The following is a 20,310-nucleotide window of genomic DNA, read 5'->3' on the forward strand; positions in this document are numbered from 1 at the left end:
TAGACAGCAACAAACAAATTTACAGAAATTTAAAACAAGTACAAATAAATTAATCTCAGTCGGTTAATTTTCACTTGCATTGTAAATTTTGGACCGTCTTGGTCGACACATCAAATGCTATGGTGCAGTCCATTGTAGCAGACTTCTTCTTGTTCATGATCATCATCAACTTAACCTTTCCAGTCAATATGGCTTGGCTGTTCAGCGTCAACACCCCACTACTCAATTCACTGCCAAGATTAGAACTGCTCAGTGCACTGGAACTCAAATTCACTGTCACATCGATCTTCTTGGTGCCACGCATTCCAGCCTTGCTCTTTTTAATCACAACTTGCCCCACAGTCGCGCCTTGGTACAAAAACGTGACAGTGCCTGCATCAAACTTGTAGGGGCCCCAGTTTGTGTTCTTGACCCTGATTTGGGTTGTGAAGCTTGTGTCAAATGATGGTGTTGCAGGGACTGAGTTGAAGTTTTGGACATTGATGGCCCCCAACCTGACCTTCGGAGTCTTGACACGCATCACAGTGAGTCCAAATACAGTCATGACTATAATCTGAAACACAATGAAAATACCAATATTGTTGGAATTAAGGATTCTAATTGAATTCCAGTTTTAAATAGCTGCATTAATGTAAGACTAAGTTAGTTAATTAGTTACAATTTGGTTGTATTAATTTTCTGACAGATGGCACTGCCTTATAGGACAGTTGCATGATTGGTGCTGAGGTGATCACAGTCACTCCACCCTATTTGCTTTGTAACCGTTATTCTTGTCCTTACATGGACATGCTCTGATATATATTGAATTTGTGTGTGGCTGGCTCAAGGTGAGCATCACGCATATTTTGTGATTCCATCTCTTTCTCTCCACACTCTCGTTTCTATTCTCTGTTCACCACAGCATCATTGTTCAACATGGTATCAGAGCCCTGGTTTTGATTATTAGAGCTGGGGCGTTGGTTCTGTGAAGAGTGAGTGAGAAATCCAATGTGAAAATCTCAACATTCAGCTGCTATGGCTGGATCTGGAAATGGTGAGCTACGAGCTCCCGTCTTCGATGGAACAGAGTATGAATTCTGGAGAGTCAGAATGATTACAATCTTCAAATCCTATGGGATCTGGAAGCTTGTGGAAAAGGGAATTTGCATTCCAGAATCAAGGAAGAAGAAAGAGAAAGTTAAGAAGGATGGAGAAGCACTCAGTGTGGATGACGAAGAGGAAGCAGACTCTTATCTTGAAGAGCAACAGATGAAGGATGCAAAGGCCTTAGGAATCATTCAAGGTGCTGTTTCAAGGGAGATCTTCCCTCGAATTGTGAATCAAGAAACTGCTAAAGGAGCATGGGACTTACTTAGAGATGAGTACCATGGAGATGAACAAACCAGGTCAGTGAAGCTCCAAGGATTGCGTAGAGAATTTGAATATATGAGGATGAGGGAAAATGAATCTTTGTCCTCATACTTTACTCGATTTTTTGACTTAACCAATCAAATGGAAAAGTTTGGTGAAACTCTTCCTCACCAACGAATGGTACAGAAGATTTTGATTAGTTTAACAAAGCTTTATGATCCCATGTGTGTAATTATTGAGAGAACTATTGATTTGTATACAGTATCAGTGCATGAGGTTGTAGGGTCACTTAAGAGCTATGAACTCAGACTGGATAGACATGAGGAAGATTCAGGCTATGCTGAGAAGGCTCTGGCTAGCATGAGTGTTTCACCTAACACTCAAAATCCTCAAAACAAAACCTACCATCACAGTGGAGGAAAGAAAGCTGCCTGGAAAGGTAAACCCAAGAAGTGGGAAAACAAGTCAAATACAAATGTGAAAGGAGTTGGGGCAGATGCAGGGAAGAACAAATGCAGAATTTGTGATAAGCTTCATTTTGGGGAATGTTGGTTCAAAGGGAAAATCAAATGCCACAATTGTGAGAAATTTGGGCACATGATGAAGGACTGCCATCAACCAAGTAAAAGGGGACAGGTTGCCAACTATGCTAATCAGGTACAAGAGGCTGCTACTATGTTTTATGCATGTCATAAAGCATCTATGGAGAATTGCAAAGATGTGTGGTACCTGGACAGTGGTTGCAGTAATCATATGACAGGGTGTGAGTCTCTACTTGTGGACATTGATCGAAGTGTGAGATGCAAGGTTAAAATGGGGACAGGTGATCTTGTTGAGTCAATTGGCAAAGGCACACTACCTGTTAAAACCAAGAATGGCACAAGATACATTACTGAAGTAATGGTTGTACCTGGATTAGATGAAAACTTGTTGAGTGTTGGACAAATGGTCGAGCATGGGTATTGGTTGATCTTTGGAGATTTTTCTGCAAACATTTATGGAGATAAAGATTTTAAAAATCTAGTTGTGAGTGTGCAGATGAAAGGGAACAGGTGTTTTCCCCTTGCTTTCGAGGACATTGGCTTTGAAATGGCAAACAAAGCCACTGTCATTGATTCCTCCTGGAAATGGCATAAGAGATATGGCCATTTAAATTTTGACAGCTTGTTAAGATTGCAGGATGAGAATATGGTGTATGGACTACCTCAAATTGTTGGAAAGAATCATGTTTGTGAAGGATGTGCAGTAAGCAAGTCTCACAGAGAAGCTTTTGACAAAGGGAAGATTAAGAGGGCATCTAATCTACTTGAATTGGTACACACAGATGTCTGTGGACCAATGACTGAAACTATTGGTGGGAATAGATATTTTCTCACATTCATTGATGATAAATCCAGGATGTGCTGGGTCTACTTTCTGAGATGCAAATCTGAAGTGTTAAATGTATTCAAGAAGTTCAAGTCAATGGTGGAACTGCAAAGTGGATTCATGATCAAGAAATTGAGAAGTGATAGGGGTGGAGAATATATCTCTTTGGAATTTGATCAATTCTGTGAAAAATGTGGAATTGAAAGACAACTAACAGTCTCATACTCACCCCAACAAAATGGCACTGCAGAGAGGAAGAATAGAACCATTGTAGAGATGGCTAAGGCAATGCTACATGAAAAACAAATGCCTAAGCATTTTTGGGGAGAAGCAGTCAATACTGCAGTCTATTTACTCAATAGATGTCCCACTAGAGCTTTGAAAAATGTGACTCCATTTGAGGAATTCAGTGGAAGGAAGCCTGGAGTCAAACACTTGAGAATCTTTGGTTCCATTTGTTACACTCATATTCCATCTCAACGAAGGCATAAGTTGGATGAATCTGGTCAGAAGGGAGTCTTTGTAGGCTATGGCATCAGGGAAAAGGGGTATAGGGTGTATGATCTAAGAACAGCCAGAGTTATTGTCTCTAGAAGTGTTGTGTTTGATGAGTCAGCTTTGTGGAATTGGGAAAATGAAGAGATTACATATGCTGCTGTGCCCTGGACAGATGGAGAATTTGAAGATGATATGTCTGCAAGCTCAGAATTTCCAAACCAAACTCAACACAGTGTGGAGGAATCCCCAAACAATGATTCTCCTGCTGCTGAAATTCCTTGAGGTCAGATTCACCTGAAGTCAACTCAAGAAATGAGATTGGAAATGAGATTGTGCTGGCTGAAACTTATGATACTACTCCTTTAAAATGGAAGAACCTGAATGAAGTGTTTGCTCATTGCAAACTTAGTGTCATTGAACCAGAAAGTTACTTTGATGCTGCAAAAGATCAAGCATGGCAAAAGGCCATGGAAAATGAGATCAATATGATAGAGAAAAATCATACCTGGGAACTTGTGTGTAGACCAGCAGATAAGCCTATTGTAGGAGTGAAATGGATTTTTAAAACAAAGCTTGATCTCGATGGTTCAATACAGATACACAAAGCTAGACTGGTTGCAAAGGGGTACACTCAAAAGCCAGGAGTGGATTTCAACGAGACCTTTGCACCAGTAGCTAGATTGGATACAATCAGAACCTTAATTGCTCTTGCAGCTCAGAAAGGGTGGAAGCTATATCAACTAGATGTGAAATCAGCTTTTCTCAATGGAGTGCTAGAGGAAGAAGTTTATGTTGAACAGCCTGAGGGATTTGTGGTTCCAAATGCAGAAGACAAAGTGTACAAACTAAAAAAAGCCCTCTATGGACTTAAACAAGCTCCAAGAGCTTGGTATAGCAACATTGATTCATTTCTGGTGCAGTGTGGTTTTGAAAAGAGCTCAAGTGAAGCAACTTTGTATGTGAGGCACAAAATGGGAAAAGGCACACTCATTGTATCCATCTATGTGGATGATATTGTATACACTGGGAGTGATAAGGAAATGATGGAGGAATTCAAACAAGAGATGATGAGAAGATATGAAATGACAGATTTGGGATTACTACATCACTTTCTTGGCATTGGTGTTGTTCAAAAGGAAGGATGCATATTCATTCATCAACGAAAATATGCCTTAAGTCTGCTGGAGAAGTTTGGCTTAAAAGATTGCAAACCTGTTTCAATCCCACTTGCCACTACAGATAAGCTACGAAAAGAAGATGGAAGTCAGGCTGCAGATGAAGCCTTATATAGGAAAATCATTGGCAGCTTGCTTTACCTAACAGCAACTAGACCTGACATAATGTTTGCTTCTAGTTTGCTGGCTAGGTTTATGCATTGTCCAACCTCCAAACATCTTGGAACTGCCAAAAGAGTACTGAGGTACATCAGTGGTACAATTGACCATGGAATCCTATACAAAAAGGGGGAATCAGCATTTCTAATTGGCTACTGTGATAGTGATTGGAGTGGTGATGAAGATGACATGAAATCAACCTCTGGTTATGCATTCTCTTTTGGCAGTGGTGTTTTCTCTTGGGCATCTGTAAAGCAACAAAGTGTTGCATTATCCACTGTAGAAGCTGAGTACATGAGTGCAGCAGAAGCCACTACTCAAGCTATCTGGTTGAGGTTTGTTTTGCAAGACTTTGGTGAAGAACAAGTGGATCCAACCACTATAATGTGTGATAACACCTCTGCTATTGCAATGACAAGGAACCCTGTGTTTCACCAACGATCAAAGCACATTAAAAGGAAGTTTCATTTTATCAGAGAGGCAATGCAGGAAGGGGAGATTGATCTTCTATACTGCAAGAGTGAAGATCAAATTGCTGATATATTCACCAAAGCTTTAGCAAAGGAAAGGTTCTGTTTGTTGAGAAGTATGCTGGGAGTGAATTCAATTAAAACCTTAGAAGGGAGTGTTGGAATTAAGGATTCTAATTGAATTCCAGTTTTAAATAGCTGCATTAATGTAAGACTAAGTTAGTTAATTAGTTACAATTTGGTTGTATTAATTTTCTGACAGATGGCACTGCCTTATAGGACAGTTGCATGATTGGTGCTGAGGTGATCACAGTCACTCCACCCTATTTGCTTTGTAACCGTTATTCTTGTCCTTACATGGACATGCTCTGATATATATTGAATTTGTGTGTGGCTGGCTCAGGGTGAGCATCACGCATATTTTGTGATTCCATCTCTTTCTCTCCACACTCTCGTTTCTATTCTCTGTTCACCACAGCATCATTGTTCAACAAATATAAGTAAACAACTTGATTCTCTTCTGCCGTTTGAGCTCATCCTCGGATTGTAAAGACTCTGCATCACTTCTTTGGTAACCATTTGCAGATGCTAAGGGATAAGCCTGATGGGTTTTCTCAGCCATATTTCTTTTTCCTTTCTGATATGAGTGAAAAGAAAACTTCTCTGCTTTTGTTTTGTGGGTTTGTTTTTGTAGGATGAAAGTGGGAAGTGGAGGGAGTTGTTTGTGGAAATGAAGGGAAGTGTAGTGTGATATATTTTTAGTGTTGGGAGTTTGGCCAATTTCAATATATAGGTTATTTAGGGGAATGAACTTCCTGGAAATTAATTGTGAGTTAAACTTGGGGTTGGGAAAGTATTTTATTGAAGACAGCAAACGCGTCCAAAAGTGGGAACTGTTTGATAAGAGACGATCGATCAGGCATGCATTGACTATATTCCCACATATTAAACTGGTGAAAATTAAAGTACTGTATATATGAGGGCATAAAGACTTTGCCTCCCCAGAAATAGTACGTCTAGAACAAAAACAAGGATCTCCAAGTCTTACGTACAGAGTCCTACCTGTACGGTATCTTTTATTTTTATTTTATCTTTTTTTTTTTTTTTTGGTAAGGTATGGAGCTTAGAGAACTCATTCCACGCACCCTCTAGAAGACTATGAGTCAAAAACTCCACTATGCGCGTGTTTGGTTACACTTCGGCATTTCCTAGAAGTCTGCCACAATGGAAATGAACTACGCTGGCTCCAAATTTGGCGAGCTAGGTTGCATGTTCTGAATTTAGATTGCGAGCAGTGACCAAGACGACTACGTACTCTTACTTTCTGTTATATTTTCTCTTTGTTTTTGTTCCTTAGTTACACTGTTATTCTCTTTGTTAGACAGTTATTCATTATATATGGACTATCTTCATTATTGTATTTGTTGTGTAAAAATATTTCTCATTGTCGCAATTATGTTTCGTGAACAAATCTCTGCAATTGTGATTAAAGTTAATATTTCATCATGGTATAAAATTACCCAAATATTGTTTATTTTAATATTAAAAATTAATTTGATCAACAAAAAACTAGTTGACCCACAAAACAACTAGTGGGTTCATGAAAGTGGGCACTGAAGCAAGCATTTTGTGCTGTGTGCGTTGTTAATTGGGCAACAAGCTAGTGTGTTATTTCTTCTAACTTGATTTCTTGGAGGGCAATTAAAAAGCGTCTGTTGCATTTTTTAGAGTATATCACTCTATCATAGGTATGATACTCCCATCTAGAAAAGCGGCTTTCATCAATCTTAGCATTCAATGGTGCAAGAGAGAGGACTATATATATCAGCAGTTTCTAACAAGTTCTCAGTTATGTAAGTTAAAACGTGACAATAGTGACAATTGATCATTGCATTTGATGGCTCTACAAACAAATTTTCGATCAAAAATCTAATCAAACTTTTGACCTACTCTAATTAAGATTAGCCTAAGCACTCAATTATTTGAGTTAGATCCTACATCTTCTTAATCCTTTTAGTTTGCTCCAATATCTTAATCTTCTAAGTACTAATTAAGTTAAAATAAAGTGGAACATAGGGCGGGTGAAAAGAATTACATGGATACATTGCATTCTTATAGGAGACATACATTAAAATGCATATTGGGTAAAAAATAAAACAAATTGTCTATTATATATTGTTTAGAAGACGTTGGATATAGCTTAATGAATGAGAATTAAAACATAACTAAACTCTTCAACTCGCCTGTATACACATACATTTGTTGAGAAAAAACTGAAATGACATACAATATTCATTAATGATATTAATTGTAGACTAAATGTGATAGTTAGATAGACTCCATTTCATAAAATACTCATTTCCAATCTTCACCAGAACATCATGTTGAGTGGGGACAGCTAACATCATTTTGATATAGTAGCTATTACAGTCTAGACCAATTAAGCATTCTCAATCAACTTTCATGACCTATAAGCTTAAGCATGAACTAGACAAGCAAGTCATCATGCATGGGACTCATGGCACCATAAAACCAAAAGAGAATAACAACCGGAAGAAGGTCAAAGCCGCCCTTCATGAAGCCTATGCTGAATCTCAAAACAAGGAATATGGAGGATTCTATGCACAACCCTAAACTGTCTGAAGACACTCAGACTATTAACAAAATTTTTAAATATACGTATACCCTTAACCAAAAAAAAAAAACTTAAAAGCACAAAATCCAAATGATAAAATTTTTCGAGAAAATTTAGAGAATAAAAAATAAAAGAAATAAAATAGAGAAAGATGGTCGAGGACCCCACCGGCGGCCGTGGAGGCTGGTGACGTCGCCACACACCAAAGTGAATTTAGAATGTGTTCAAATTTGAATAACGAATAACCACAATTACAAAATTCGCTCGATCGGTAATAAGTATGTATCACACAACCTATACAGAACAAAAAAATTTGCAGAAATTTAAAACAAGTACAAAGAAAAATCACATTCTGTTTTCACTTGCATTGTAAACTTTTGACCGTCTTGGCGGACACATCCAATGCTATGGTGCAGTCCATTGTAGCAGACTTCTTCTTCTTCATGATCATCATCAATTCAACCTTTCCAGTCAATTTAGCTTGGCTGTTCAGCGTCAACACCCCACTACTCAATTCACTGCCAAGATTTGAACCGCTTAATGCACTGGAACTCAAATCCACTGTCACATCGATCTTCTTGGTGCCACGCATTCCGGCCTTCCCCTTTGGAATCAGAACTTGCCCCACAGTCGCGCCTTGGTACATGAACGTTACAGTGCCTGCATCAAACTTATAGGGACCCCAGTTTGTGTTCTTCACCCTGATTTGGGTTGTGAAGCTTGTGTCAAATGATGGTGTTGCTGGGACAGAGTTGAAGTTTTGGACATTGATGGCGCCCAACCTGACCTTAGGGGTCTTAACACGCATCACAGTGAGTCCAAAAACGGTCATGACAATAATTTGAAAGACAATGAAAATACCAATATACGTAAACAGCTTGATTCTCTTCTGGCGTTTGAGCTCATCTGGGGATTGCAAAGATTCTCCATCACTTCTTGTGTAACCATTTGCCGATTGCATGGTTTGCTGGCTCTTCTCTGCCATCTTTCTTTTACTGGAAAGCTTTGAAAGAAAATGCTCTGTTTTGTATCTGTTTAGCTCTCTAAATTAAGAATTGAGCAAGTGTACTAATTGTTTGTTGTAATATTGGCTGAATGCTGCGTGGTATATATAGTAGTGTTTTGGACAAGTATTTGATTTATGAATTGAGAGGAAATGATGTGTACGTGTAAGCTTCAATTCCTGGAAATGCCCAAATGTAACCAAACGCGCATAGTTTGGAGTATTTGACTTGTGGTCTTCTAGAGGGTGGTCAAATGAGTTCCCATGAGGAGCTTAATTTGGGTTCTTGCTGTAACTTCAAGTCTTAATGCCCACATAGCTTACAAAGAAAAGGATAAAATAAAATAAAAAATAATATCCCACAACAAGAAGCCGAGTACTTTGTAAGCAGTCCTTGTTTGTGTTCTAGAAATAGTCTTTATGCCGTTACAGCCTTCTCTATTATTCTATACTTTATTTTGCTTTTCATCTGTATAATATCTTGGGAATCAAAATTGCCGATACTGATGTTTGATATGTTCACCAATGACTCATAGCAAAAGCTTAAAAGGTCTTCACAAAAGTCATCGATCATCTAGAAGTCAATATATATTTCCCAACTGTGGACACGCGCGTTTGGTGGATCTGAAATAAAATACTAAGGTTATTTCTGAAACTGCCCAAACTCCAAACACTATATATAACACGCTACTCTTGCTTCATTTCCACAAACAACTTCCTCCACTTCCTACTTTCATCATACAAAAACCAACCCACAAAACAAAAGCAGAGAGATTCTCTTTTTACTCATCTCAGAAAAGAGAAAGCAACATGGCTGAGAAAACCCATCAGGCTTATCCCTTAGCCCCAACAAATGGTTACCAAAGAAGTGATGCAGAGTCTTTGGAATCCGCAGATGAGCTCAAACGCAAGAAGAGAATCAAGTTGTTTACGTATATTGGTATTTTCATTGTGTTTCAGATCATAGTCATGACTGTGTTTGGACTCACTGTGATGCGTGTTAAGACCCCCAAGGTCAGGTTGGGCGCCATCAATGTCCAAAACTTCAACTCTGTCCCAGCAACACCATCATTTGACACAAGCTTCACAACCCAAATCAGGGTGAAGAACACAAACTGGGGTCCCTATAAGTTTGATGCAGGCACTGTAACGTTCATGTACCAAGGCGCGACTGTGGGGCAAGTTGTGATTCCAAAGGGCAAGGCCGGAATGCGTGGCACCAAGAAGATCGATGTGACAGTGGATTTGAGTTCCAGTGCATTAAGCAGTTCTAATCTTGGCAGTGAATTGAGCAGCGGGGTGTTGACGCTGAACAGCCAAGCCAAATTGACTGGAAAGGTTGAATTGATGATGATCGTGAAGAAGAAGAAGTCTGCTACAATGGACTGCACCATAGCATTGGATGTGTCCGCCAAGACGGTCAAAAGTTTACAATGCAAGTGATCAAGACTGGCGAGCCAGGGTGCAATTCAGGATTCGGATTGCGAGTGATCAAGACTGGTTCTTGATTTGTGATTTAATTTTTATTTTCTTTGTGTAATTTGTTGTGGAACTATAATGAAATTTATTGATTTTTTCTAATCAATTAGGCCAGTGATCTTTTTACTTTCTTTTCAATGATTGAATATAGAAGCAGGTGGTTAATTTCTATAATTAATAGCAATAATACCTGCCTTACATAAAATCAGGTCAGAAAATTAAGATAACAAAAAAACATGCATATGCATCCATGTGTTTTAGTTAGGGAGTGAGAAGGGCGAGAATGAAACACTTCCTATGAGTGTCCTAATCTATATATCCGCTGGCAATAAGTGAGTCAAATCTGTTGGTAATAAGTACTCACAGTATGCTCCTATTTGGGGCAAGCCAGAAACAGTACTTGGCTAAAGATGCACTTAAAAGGTATGAAATGCTCCGAGGCAGAGGATTAATTTTGCTACATCCACCGAAACTTTTAGCATTAATACTCTGGAGGAAGTGTAGTCAGCAATTTCATGTATGCAGAAATACTCAAGCCTTGTCAGCATATGCCATGAATGTGATTCAACTCTCATCAACTCTCTTTGGTGGGGAAAATTAGAAATAAAGGCATTCATTGGTTTACATGGCAGAGACTCTGCAAGGCAAAATCACAGGGGAGAGCTTGGCTTTCAACAACAGAAGGCTTTAATAAGGCCATGCTTGGAATGCATTATTGTTCGTGACTTTTTACAAGTCGAGAGTCTTTGGTAGCAGAAATTCTCAAGAATAGGGCTGTAAATGCGCTCGATACAGCTCGAGTTCGTATCGAGTTTGACTCAGCTTTGGCTTGTTTAAGCACGGTTAGTAAAAGAAATTAACAATCCAAGCCGAGCTCGTTTAAGAAACAAGCAAAGCTTGAGCTTTGGTATGTTCGACTAGTAAAGCTCGTGAGTAGCTCGTATATATGTTCGTTTAAGTTATAATAATGTTCATTATGGTGGTCATATGTTAGATATGCCATATATAATTGTACTAGAATGAATTAAGAATGTCATAGATAATTACTATGCCAAGTAAATGAATTATCATTTTTGTAGAGATGAATCACTAATAAATTCATGAAACAAAATTTTTTTTACAGACATGCAATTATAGGCTTGTAGTATAGGTACACCATCAGATAGGACTATGTAAATTGGTCGATATAGCTTGGCCTCGTATCGAGCTCGATTTTTTTTGGTTCGTTCAAGCTCAACTCTTATAAGAAACAAACCAAGCCAACTCAAGCTCAAGCTCAAGCTCAAGCTCAAGCTCGATATATTGTAGACAAGCCAAGCTTGAGCACATGATATTTTCTGCTCGTTTACACCCCTACTCAAAGGTAGATTGGTGTTGGGTGAGGGAGACTTGTATGGAGGAATAGGAAAAGGGGTCATGTTTGGGTTTACACAGATCAGGGTCGGCCCAAGGATTATGGAGGCCCGAGGCAGAGAGAGACACACAACCACGTTTTTACCCAATTAATACAAACAAAAAATTAGGCTTGGGCCTATTTCAGACTCTCATTCAGACAAAAACCAAAAACCGTTAAAATATTAGTCTAAAGAATGTGAGAAAATAGGACTGGCCTGTGAAGCACCCTAATACAAATAAGTGGTGATTAAAATCACCTTGGGTTGAATAGTCAAAAGAAAAACACTCATGTCCTTTAAAACCAAGCAACAACAGTTGCATTTTAATTTGAAGAGATCTATTGGATTATGGGTTATTTGGGTATAAATTATAAAATTTCATAGGAGGCTCTCTAAGTGCATGGACCCTGGGCGACCAGCCTAGCCCGCCTAACCTCAGGGCAGAGCCTGACATGCACATATCAAATCCGTTTATGGTTGTTTCTGACTTATGATTCGAAGCTGACTATGGTTATTTCTGATTAAATCACTAAGGAAAGGTGACACCAATAAGCTGATAAACTGCTCAATGATTGTCTAGTTTTCAAGCCATGTTATTTACCAATTACCATGAGGGTATCATACGTAGAGCCCGCAGCTTAGGAAGAAGGTGAGAGAGAATCTCATATTAAGGTATGTGAATTCGCGGCAAGGGCTAAGAATTAGGACAAGATGCTAGAGGAGAAAAAGGGGGGAGAGAGAGAACGTGTTTTTTTTTTTTATAATTCACCTACACAATGGTTTTAACTAAAACCGTTATTTATTATAAAATAAGATAAACCAAAAACATCAAATTCATTGAATCATGACAATATCATTAAACCAAAAACATCAAATTCATTAAATCAAATTATATATACATACAACGGTCGGTTTTAATAAGTATCGTTATCTACTGAGTGTCATCTATTCACATGATTATAGTAAGCATAATAACCCAAAAAAAAAATACTACACATATTGCCACAAAATAACTATTTCTTCAAGAATGTCACATGTTCACCCAGGTCGTCCTACTCTTTCTCATTTGCCAATATCTTCTGAAAAAAGAAAAAAAAAAACAGTGTTAAGCACTTTACAAGCTGTAAAATATCATACGCTAGAATTTCACATTCAATTTCATAAAAAGCCATCTTTTATATCTAATTTTAAAAAAATTCATTTCAAAAAAAGATAAAAGTTAAAGAATTTCAAACATGAACATGAACAGTTGCACAAAAATCCAATCATATTTCCAAAAAGAAAAGGCTTCCCTATAAATGTTTTTTAATTTGTGAAAGCCACAATTGTTTTGATTATCTTTTCAAACACACTAAAATGATGTTTGTAACAAACTGAAAAATTGGAGACAATTGTAGACTTGACGTTTGAGCTCATGTGGATGGCAAAGATTCTCCATCACTTCTTTGGTAACCATTAGCTGGGGATAAGGGATAAGCCAGATGGGTTTTCTCAGCCATGTTTCTTTCTCTTTTCTGAGACGAATAAAAAGTGAATTTCTCTGCTTTTGTTTTGTGGGTTGGTTTTTGTAGGATTGTGGAAAGGAAGGAAGAGTAGTGTTATATCTATAGTGCTTAGAGTTTGGCCATTTTCAATAAGTTATTTAGGGGAATTAACTTCCTGCATGGAAATTGTGAATTAAACTTGGGGAAAGGTATTTTATTTGCAGACACGTACAACTAGACGCGTCCAAAGTGTTGGGAATTATATATTGGCTACTAGATGATGGATGGCTATTGGCTTCTATATTGGCTTCTAGATGATGGATGGCTTTTGCCATTGCCATGAGTCATAGGTGAGCAGATTAAACATCAGCATCAGCAATGTGATATTATAAGAGATAATCAGAATAAATTGAATAATAGAATGCTACGACGGCATAGAGACTTTTCCTAGAACAACAAACAAGTATTAAGTCTTACTTACAGAGTCCAAGACTCCAAGCTGTACGATATCTTTTATTTGTATTTTATGCTTTAAAGTTTAAAATGTAAGCTATGGACCTGGCCAACCAAAAAAAAAAAATGTCACGCTATGGAGCACACAAAACACTCATTCGACCCTCTACAAGACTATTAAGTCAAAAACTCTACACTAAGCGCGTTTGGTCACATTTGGGCATTTCCTGCAAGCATATAGCACCATTCATCCTATAATAAGATATAAATAACTAATTAATATACAAAATGAAGTAGGCCTGGTGCGTTCATTGAAGGGGGAGTCATGCTCACCTAAGGGATAAATTTTGAACACCAATAAAAACTTATTATATTCAACAATTAGATTTAATAATAAGTGGATTGGTTACTAATTTTAGCATTTATAAATTCAACCTAACGGTGATTATATATTGTCATGTATAGTTACTTAAAATTTGTTCCTCATCCGAACATCTTTACATTAAAGATTAAAGTAGAAATTAAGTGTTCTCTCAACCTGCAAGTTTACTGGTGTCGATTGAACAGTCGATCCGTTTAGTATAAAAGATCAACTATTTGGTAGTTTTTTTTTTTTTTTTTTTTTTTTCTAATTGGTTTAGTATTGGAAGGCAAATAGTGTGAAAATTTGAGTTTTCCATTAAAGTCTGTAATAGTGAATTACAATATATATACTTCATCTCAGATCAATATTCATACAAAATTACATTAAGTTATTTTCAAGTAATCCAAAAGCTGTAGAACCATCCTAACAACTAATTCTAATTAATTTGGATACTCAAGTATTGAATGGACTATAGCTGGAGATGTCAAGTTGGGCTTGATGTGTACTCCTTCAAGAAGAAACCCAGTGTTGCAAGATCGATCATTAGCAAAAGTTGAATGCATGTAGGCATACCCTCAACTTGTGCGATTGGATTGTCATTATGTTGGATAATTGTTCGCTGTCAAACTTATTCTTATTTCATACATTTGCTCTCATGAGCAAATAGCATACATTAAAATACGTATTGGGGAAAAAAATGCCTATTATGTATTGTTTTAAAGACGTTGAAATATAGCTTAATTAATGAATGAGAATTAAAACCTAATAAAAAATTTCAGCTCACTCTCTCTTATAGTTTATATACATACATAAATGATAAGAAAAAACAACTGAAATGACATAAAATTAATATTCATTTTCGATGTTGTAGACTAAATTTGATAGTTAGGTAGACTCCATTTCATAAAATATTCATTTCCAATCTTCAAAGGAACCCAACATGTTGAATGTGGACAGCGAAATTCCGTGAGCGTCACAAGTTGTAATGGAGTCGTTATTGTAGCAATTACGGTCAATCAACTCTTGTGGATTACAAGCAAGTCATTATATAACCACAAGATAATAACAAGCGGAAGAAGGCCCAAGTAGCCCTTCATGAAGCCTATGTGGGCCGGATCGGAAAACATGGAATATGGATGATTCTATGTACACCCCAAAATTGTCTCAAGACCTCACACTTTAATAATTTTTAAAGAAAAGGTTACCTCTTAACAAAACTGATTTAAAAGCATTAAATCCAAATAATAAAATATTTCCAGAAAATTTAGAAAATTAAAAATAAAAGTAGACAAAATGTTTAAGAAAAAAAAAAGTAAAAAGAGAAAATGTTCGAGGATCCCACCGACACATGTGGGGGCTGGGAAAAATTCAACTCAAAACCCGTAAATTTAGAATAAGTTCAAATTTGAAACCATCACACTACCAATTATATAACAAATAAGCATAATTGCAAAATTGCGCTCAGTAATTATGTATCCACACAACCTATAGACTAAAAGCTTGAAAGAAATTGAGATATTGAGAGAAAAGATCTATGAATGTATTGTATTATTTTTGTGTATAAAGCTGAAAAGTATTTCAACGTAGCAGTTCAAGAAATGCAGTACAGGAAAATGGTTATATATCACAAGCAGACAAACTAACTCTAACAGCTTACACCAATCAAAACATAACACCTGGCAATCTAATAAACTAATACAACTAACTCATAAACCAGCTATTATTAACACCCTCCCTCAGCTTGATGGTTGAGGTCCAAGCATCAAGCTGGAACACAGATAGGAATGTTGCGGGGAGCACAATCCCTTAGTGAACACATCTGCAAGCTGCTCAACAGAGGAAATAAACTGTAAAACAAGTGAACCAGCTTTCACTTTTTCCCTGGTGAAGTGAATGTCTACTTCAATATGCTTAAGCTTGGAATTGTGAATAGGATTGGATGCAAGTGCCAAGGCAGAGATATTGTCACAATGTAAGACTGGTGTAGATGATAGAGGAAGATGTAAATCTGTAAGAAGGTTCTTGAGCCATAATATTTCTGAAGTAGTGTCTGCCATGCTCCTATATTCTGCTTCAGTGGAGGAACGAGATACTGCATTTTGCTTCTTACTACACCAGGAAATAGGAGAATCATTAAGTAAAATGACAAATCCTGTAGTTGATCTTCTGTCATTGGGATCACCTGCCCAATCTGCATCACAGTAGGCTTGCAAAGTATCAGATAAGCCTGGAGATGAACTTAAAACATGTTTGGAAGGACCTGTATCATAATAAGCCTGCAAAGTGGCATTCTGCAAGGTAGCAGACCCTGAGTTCCCTCTCTTGTATGTAATCCCATGAGTCAAAGTACCCTGTATGTATCTCAAAATTCTTTTTACTGCTAGAAGATGTTGATATGTAGGATTCTGCATAAACTGACAGACAGTATTGACACTATAGGCAATATCAAGCCTAGTGAATGTCAAATACTGCAAGCACCCTACCAAGCTCCTGTATAGAGCTATGTCAGCATCAGAGAGACAAATACCTTCATCCTTTAACAATTTTACACCAGATTGACAGGGTGTAACATGTGTATGGCAATTGTCCATGCCTGCTTTATGTATAATTTCCTTGGCATATTTCTGTTGAGACACAAACAATCCATCTAACATATAATGAATTTGTAACCCCAAAAAATAATGTAAATCTCCAAGATCCTTCATATCAAATTCCCTTTGTAGCTCATCTTTAACCAATTGAATATCACTCTCAGAATTCCCAGTGATGATGATATCATCAACATAAAGAAGTAGGTAAACTCTAGATGATCCTGTAATCTTAACAAATAAAGAAGGGTCTGCATATGACGACCGAAACCCCAGAGAAGGTAAATGAGCTGTGAATCTATCATTCCAAGCTCTAGGAGCCTGCTTGAGACCATACAATGATTTGTTCAACTTACAAACATGAGTAGGGTAAGTAGAATCCTCAAAGCCACCTGGTTGAGACATGTAAACTTCCTCTTTTAACAGACCATGTAAAAATGCATTTTTAACATCTAATTGATGCAATTTCCAACCAAAGTGAGCTGCTAAGCCGAGAATAGTCCTAACAGTGGTATGTCTAACCACGGGACTGAAAGCTTCATCATAATCAACACCATGCTCTTGACTAAAACCTCTAGCAACTAGCCTAGCCTTGTGTCTAGCAATGGACCCATCAGAATTTTTCTTAAGCTTGAAAATCCACTTGCAGCTAACTAGATTTTTGTTAGAAGGTAGGGGAACAAGAGTCCAGGTCTTTTGATGCATTAAGGCATTAAATTCCTCTTGCATAGCTAATTTCCATTCTGGAATTTTCATGGCAGTCTTATAATTGAAAGGCTCAATGAGAGAAGGATCAGATGAGTCTGGAGATATGATGGATAAAAACCCTCTCTTCTTAAAAATACCTCGTTTCCCCCTTGTAATCATACTATGATCATTGACAATGGCAGGAGTAGGACCATGCACAGGATGGAGAATAGTGGCATCTGAGTGAGGGGTAGAGGGATGTGTATGACTTAAACCAACTGTGACTCCACTACCAGGCATAGTATGGACTGAATCATCACCATTACTACCCTCAAACTGAATAACTGTTTGAGTATTAGACACAAGTGATGCATGATCATTGTGCTGCAGAGCAGATGACTCACCTATGATATGAAGATCGGCAGAGTGACCTTGATTTGTAGATGACGAAACTAAGGCACCAACTTGTTCACTAGCAGTTGAAGAAATGCCAAGGGATAATGAATTATCAAGAACAGGTGCAAGAAAATCCTTATCAGAAACCTGAGCAAAGGTAGGTATAGATTGAACAGAAATAGGAAATGAGACATTAGGTGGCTGATTAGCTTTCAAAATAGGAGAAGAAGGACACACAGATGATGTGGTAGCATAGGGAAACAAATGTTCATCAAAAAGAACATGTCTTGACTCAATAAACTTTTGGGCAATAGTATTGTAACAAATAAAACCCTTGTATCCTAAGGCAAAACCAAGAAAGACACATCGTATGGTTTTTGGTTGAAGTTTGTTGGAATTGTAAGGTTTCATTAGAGGGTAACAAGCACAACCAAACACTCTCAAATGCTCTAGGGATGGAATTTGATGAAATAACTTCTCAAAAGGAGAAGACATATGTAAAATAGGTGTTGGCATCCTATTAATGAGATACACGGCCATAGCACAAGCATGATACCAATACTGATTTGGCAAGGAGGCTGTTTGCATAAGAGTAACAGCCGTTTCTCTCACATGTCTATTTTTTCTTTCCGAGACCCCATTCTGTTTAGGTGTATAAGGACAAGACACCTGATGAACAATGCCTTTTAAGGATAAGAATTCCTGAAATTGAAAACTCATGTACTCACCCCCACCATCAGTTCTTAGATTTTTAATGGAAGTAGAAAAATGATTAGAAATATAGGCACAGAAGGACTGGAAGAAAGAAAAGACTCCACTTTTATTACGCAATGGAAAAATCCATGTGTATTTAGTACAATCATCAACAAATAGTACAAAATATCTAAAACCATCTAAAGATGAGAAAGGGGCAGGTCCCCAGACATCTGAATGTACGAGTTCAAAAGAAGTTGTGCTTTTGGTTTTTGACACTGGAAATGGCAGTTTACTAAACTTGCCAGCTAAACAAGGTTCACACATGGAAGAGACAGTATCAGAAGAACTAGACAAACTACATTTATTCAACATGACAGTAGCAATCTCATTAGTAGGATGGCCAAGCCTTTGATGCCACAAGGAATGTTTGATGCATTGTCCAAGAAAGGCAGAAAATGAAGGTGAAGAGGAAGAAGCAGATGGAAGATGAAAAGGGAGAGGATAAAGTCCATCCCTACTCAGCCCTTTGTAAAGGATTTTTCCCTGCACCTTGTCCTGAATGCAACACATAAATTCATCAAACCACATTAGGCAGTTATTATCTTTACATAACTGATAAACAGAAAGTAAATGAGCAGCAAGAGTTGGAATGTGCAGAACATCTTTCAAAGTTAGAGTACCAGTAGAAGTAACCAATTTACCATGACCAGTGCTAGAAATTTGCAAACCTGCACCATTTCCAACAGTGACTGAGTCAGAAGCAGGATAAGCAGTGACATCAGTAAGGTGCTGAACTTCATTAGTCATGTGATTGGTTGCCCCTGTGTCTGCAAGCCAATATGGAGTGGGAGAAGAAGTTGAGGCATACATTGCATAAGGAGCAGGAGAATTGTGCTGCAGTTGACTAGGAAAGCCAATAAGAAAATAGCACTTATTAGCTGTATGATTGGGCTTGCCACAATATTGACACTTTATAGAAGAGGAAGCAGCAAGTCCATGGTGAAAATTAGTTAATGTTCTGCAGGTCTGTGCCCCATGACCATGCTTGCCACAAAGTTGGCAAGTAAGACCATGTGATCCACTATGTTGACCACCATGACCACCAGAAAACTGTCCTCCAGAAGAACCATTAGAATGACGAAAATGATTAGAAAAACCACCAGTGTTATGAAATCCACCATGATTATTGAAGCCACCAGTGTGCTGAGCACGACCGCCATAGAAACGACCCTCATTGGAAAAATGGCCTCTCCCCCGTGCAAAATATCTGGTCATGCCGTCAGTAGAATAACCAGAAGGCACGAACGTGGAAGGAGGGCTGAAGCCTGGTGGAACGATAGGAACATGTTGTGGGCTAGAAGAGACATTGAATGAGGAAGGACCACAGGATGACACTGAAGCAGATTGAGAGGTATGTGCTACCATAGCAGTAAGAGGAAGCAAAGAAGCATTCTTGGTTTCATTTTCAACATCAACCTCAGCAGCTTTAAGGAGAGTTTTCAACTCACTCATTGAACAACTAACAAATTGAGCGCTAATGACAGTTTTGATAGCAGCAAAGTCAGAAGGTAACCCACGAAGAACAGTAACGACCACATCCTCATCATCAAGAGACACTCCAACAGTAGCAAGAGCATCGCGAGCAGCTTTGATTTTATCAAGATACACCTCAATCGAATCTGACCCTTTCTTTAACTCCTGTAGATTAGATTTAAGCTGAAGAATGTTTTGACGACAGGGAGCAGCAAATTTCTGCTGAAGATTAACCCACATTTCTCTTGCAGTTTTACTGCCAATAGCACAAGAAAGAGCAACAGGAGAAAGAGTCTGACCAAGCATATGCACAAGATTCTGATCTTGCACAATCCACTGAGTATAAGCAGGGGAAACCTCAGAAGTGAGACCCTCCGTAGCAGAAAACACATATTTGGAAGGACAAGAGTAAGAACCATCAATGAAGCCATAGAGATTCTGACCACGCAGAAACGACTCCATGCGAAATAACCATGTAGGATAATTGAACTCATCCAGAAAAATAGAAGGAAGGAAAACAGTAGGAATAGTGGACGCAGCCATGAGAAGAACAAGAAAGAAGGACAACAAGATTGAAC

The 20,310-nt window shown here is 38.0% G+C and overlaps 3 protein-coding genes across 6 annotated transcripts; 1 reads left to right on the top strand and 2 right to left on the bottom strand.

The window, feature by feature from the left end:
• Positions 1-70: 70 nt before the first annotated feature.
• Positions 71-5,642, bottom strand: LOC147274131 (late embryogenesis abundant protein At1g64065-like). 3 transcript variants are annotated; one of them, XM_086227403.1, is made up of 2 exons: positions 5,527-5,642; positions 71-596 (listed from the first exon to the last, which is right to left on the bottom strand). In XM_086227403.1, the coding sequence occupies exons 1-2, from the start codon at positions 5,640-5,642 to the stop codon at positions 71-73; spliced, it is 642 nt and encodes a 213-aa protein (XP_086083529.1). The 3 variants fall into 3 exon arrangements, with proteins under 3 accessions (XP_086083529.1, XP_086083530.1, XP_086083531.1); XM_086227404.1 differs by having other exon boundaries at positions 71-579; positions 5,519-5,642; XM_086227405.1 differs by having other exon boundaries at positions 71-573; positions 5,513-5,642.
• A 2,141-nt stretch (positions 5,643-7,783) lies between these two features.
• Positions 7,784-13,045, bottom strand: LOC147274132 (late embryogenesis abundant protein At1g64065-like). Of its 2 annotated transcripts, XM_086256611.1 has the most exons (2): positions 12,957-13,045; positions 7,784-8,590 (listed from the first exon to the last, which is right to left on the bottom strand). In XM_086256611.1, the coding sequence occupies exons 1-2, from the start codon at positions 13,028-13,030 to the stop codon at positions 8,014-8,016; spliced, it is 651 nt and encodes a 216-aa protein (XP_086112737.1). In that variant the 5' UTR covers positions 13,031-13,045; the 3' UTR covers positions 7,784-8,013. The 2 variants fall into 2 exon arrangements, with proteins under 2 accessions (XP_086112737.1, XP_086112736.1); XM_086256610.1 differs by lacking the exon at positions 12,957-13,045 and having other exon boundaries at positions 7,784-8,743.
• On the top strand, positions 9,376-10,239 carry LOC147274133 (late embryogenesis abundant protein At1g64065-like). The gene has a single exon (XM_086256609.1). The coding sequence runs from the start codon at positions 9,469-9,471 to the stop codon at positions 10,099-10,101; it is 633 nt and encodes a 210-aa protein (XP_086112735.1). The 5' UTR covers positions 9,376-9,468; the 3' UTR covers positions 10,102-10,239.
• Positions 13,046-20,310: the final 7,265 nt, after the last annotated feature.

This window comes from Dryas octopetala, chromosome 9, assembly GCF_963921425.1.
Source record: "Dryas octopetala chromosome 9, drDryOcto1.1, whole genome shotgun sequence".
Lineage (NCBI taxonomy): Eukaryota > Viridiplantae > Streptophyta > Magnoliopsida > Rosales > Rosaceae > Dryas > Dryas octopetala.

Excerpts from the sequence above, each read along its gene's own strand:
- LOC147274131 (XM_086227403.1), bottom strand. The coding sequence starts at position 5,642 with ATGGCTGAGAAAACCCATCAGGCTTATCCCTTAGCATCTGCAAATGGT. Across the intron at positions 597-5,526 it reads CGGCAGAAGAGAATCAAGTT|AATCCTTAATTCCAACAATA; the intron begins GTTTACTTATAT and ends GAATTCAATTAG.
- LOC147274133 (XM_086256609.1), top strand. The coding sequence starts at position 9,469 with ATGGCTGAGAAAACCCATCAGGCTTATCCCTTAGCCCCAACAAATGGT.
- LOC147274132 (XM_086256611.1), bottom strand. The coding sequence starts at position 13,030 with ATGGCTGAGAAAACCCATCTGGCTTATCCCTTATCCCCAGCTAATGGT. Across the intron at positions 8,591-12,956 it reads AGAAGTGATGGAGAATCTTT|AAGTGATGGAGAATCTTTGC; the intron begins GCCATCCACATG and ends TGGTTACACAAG.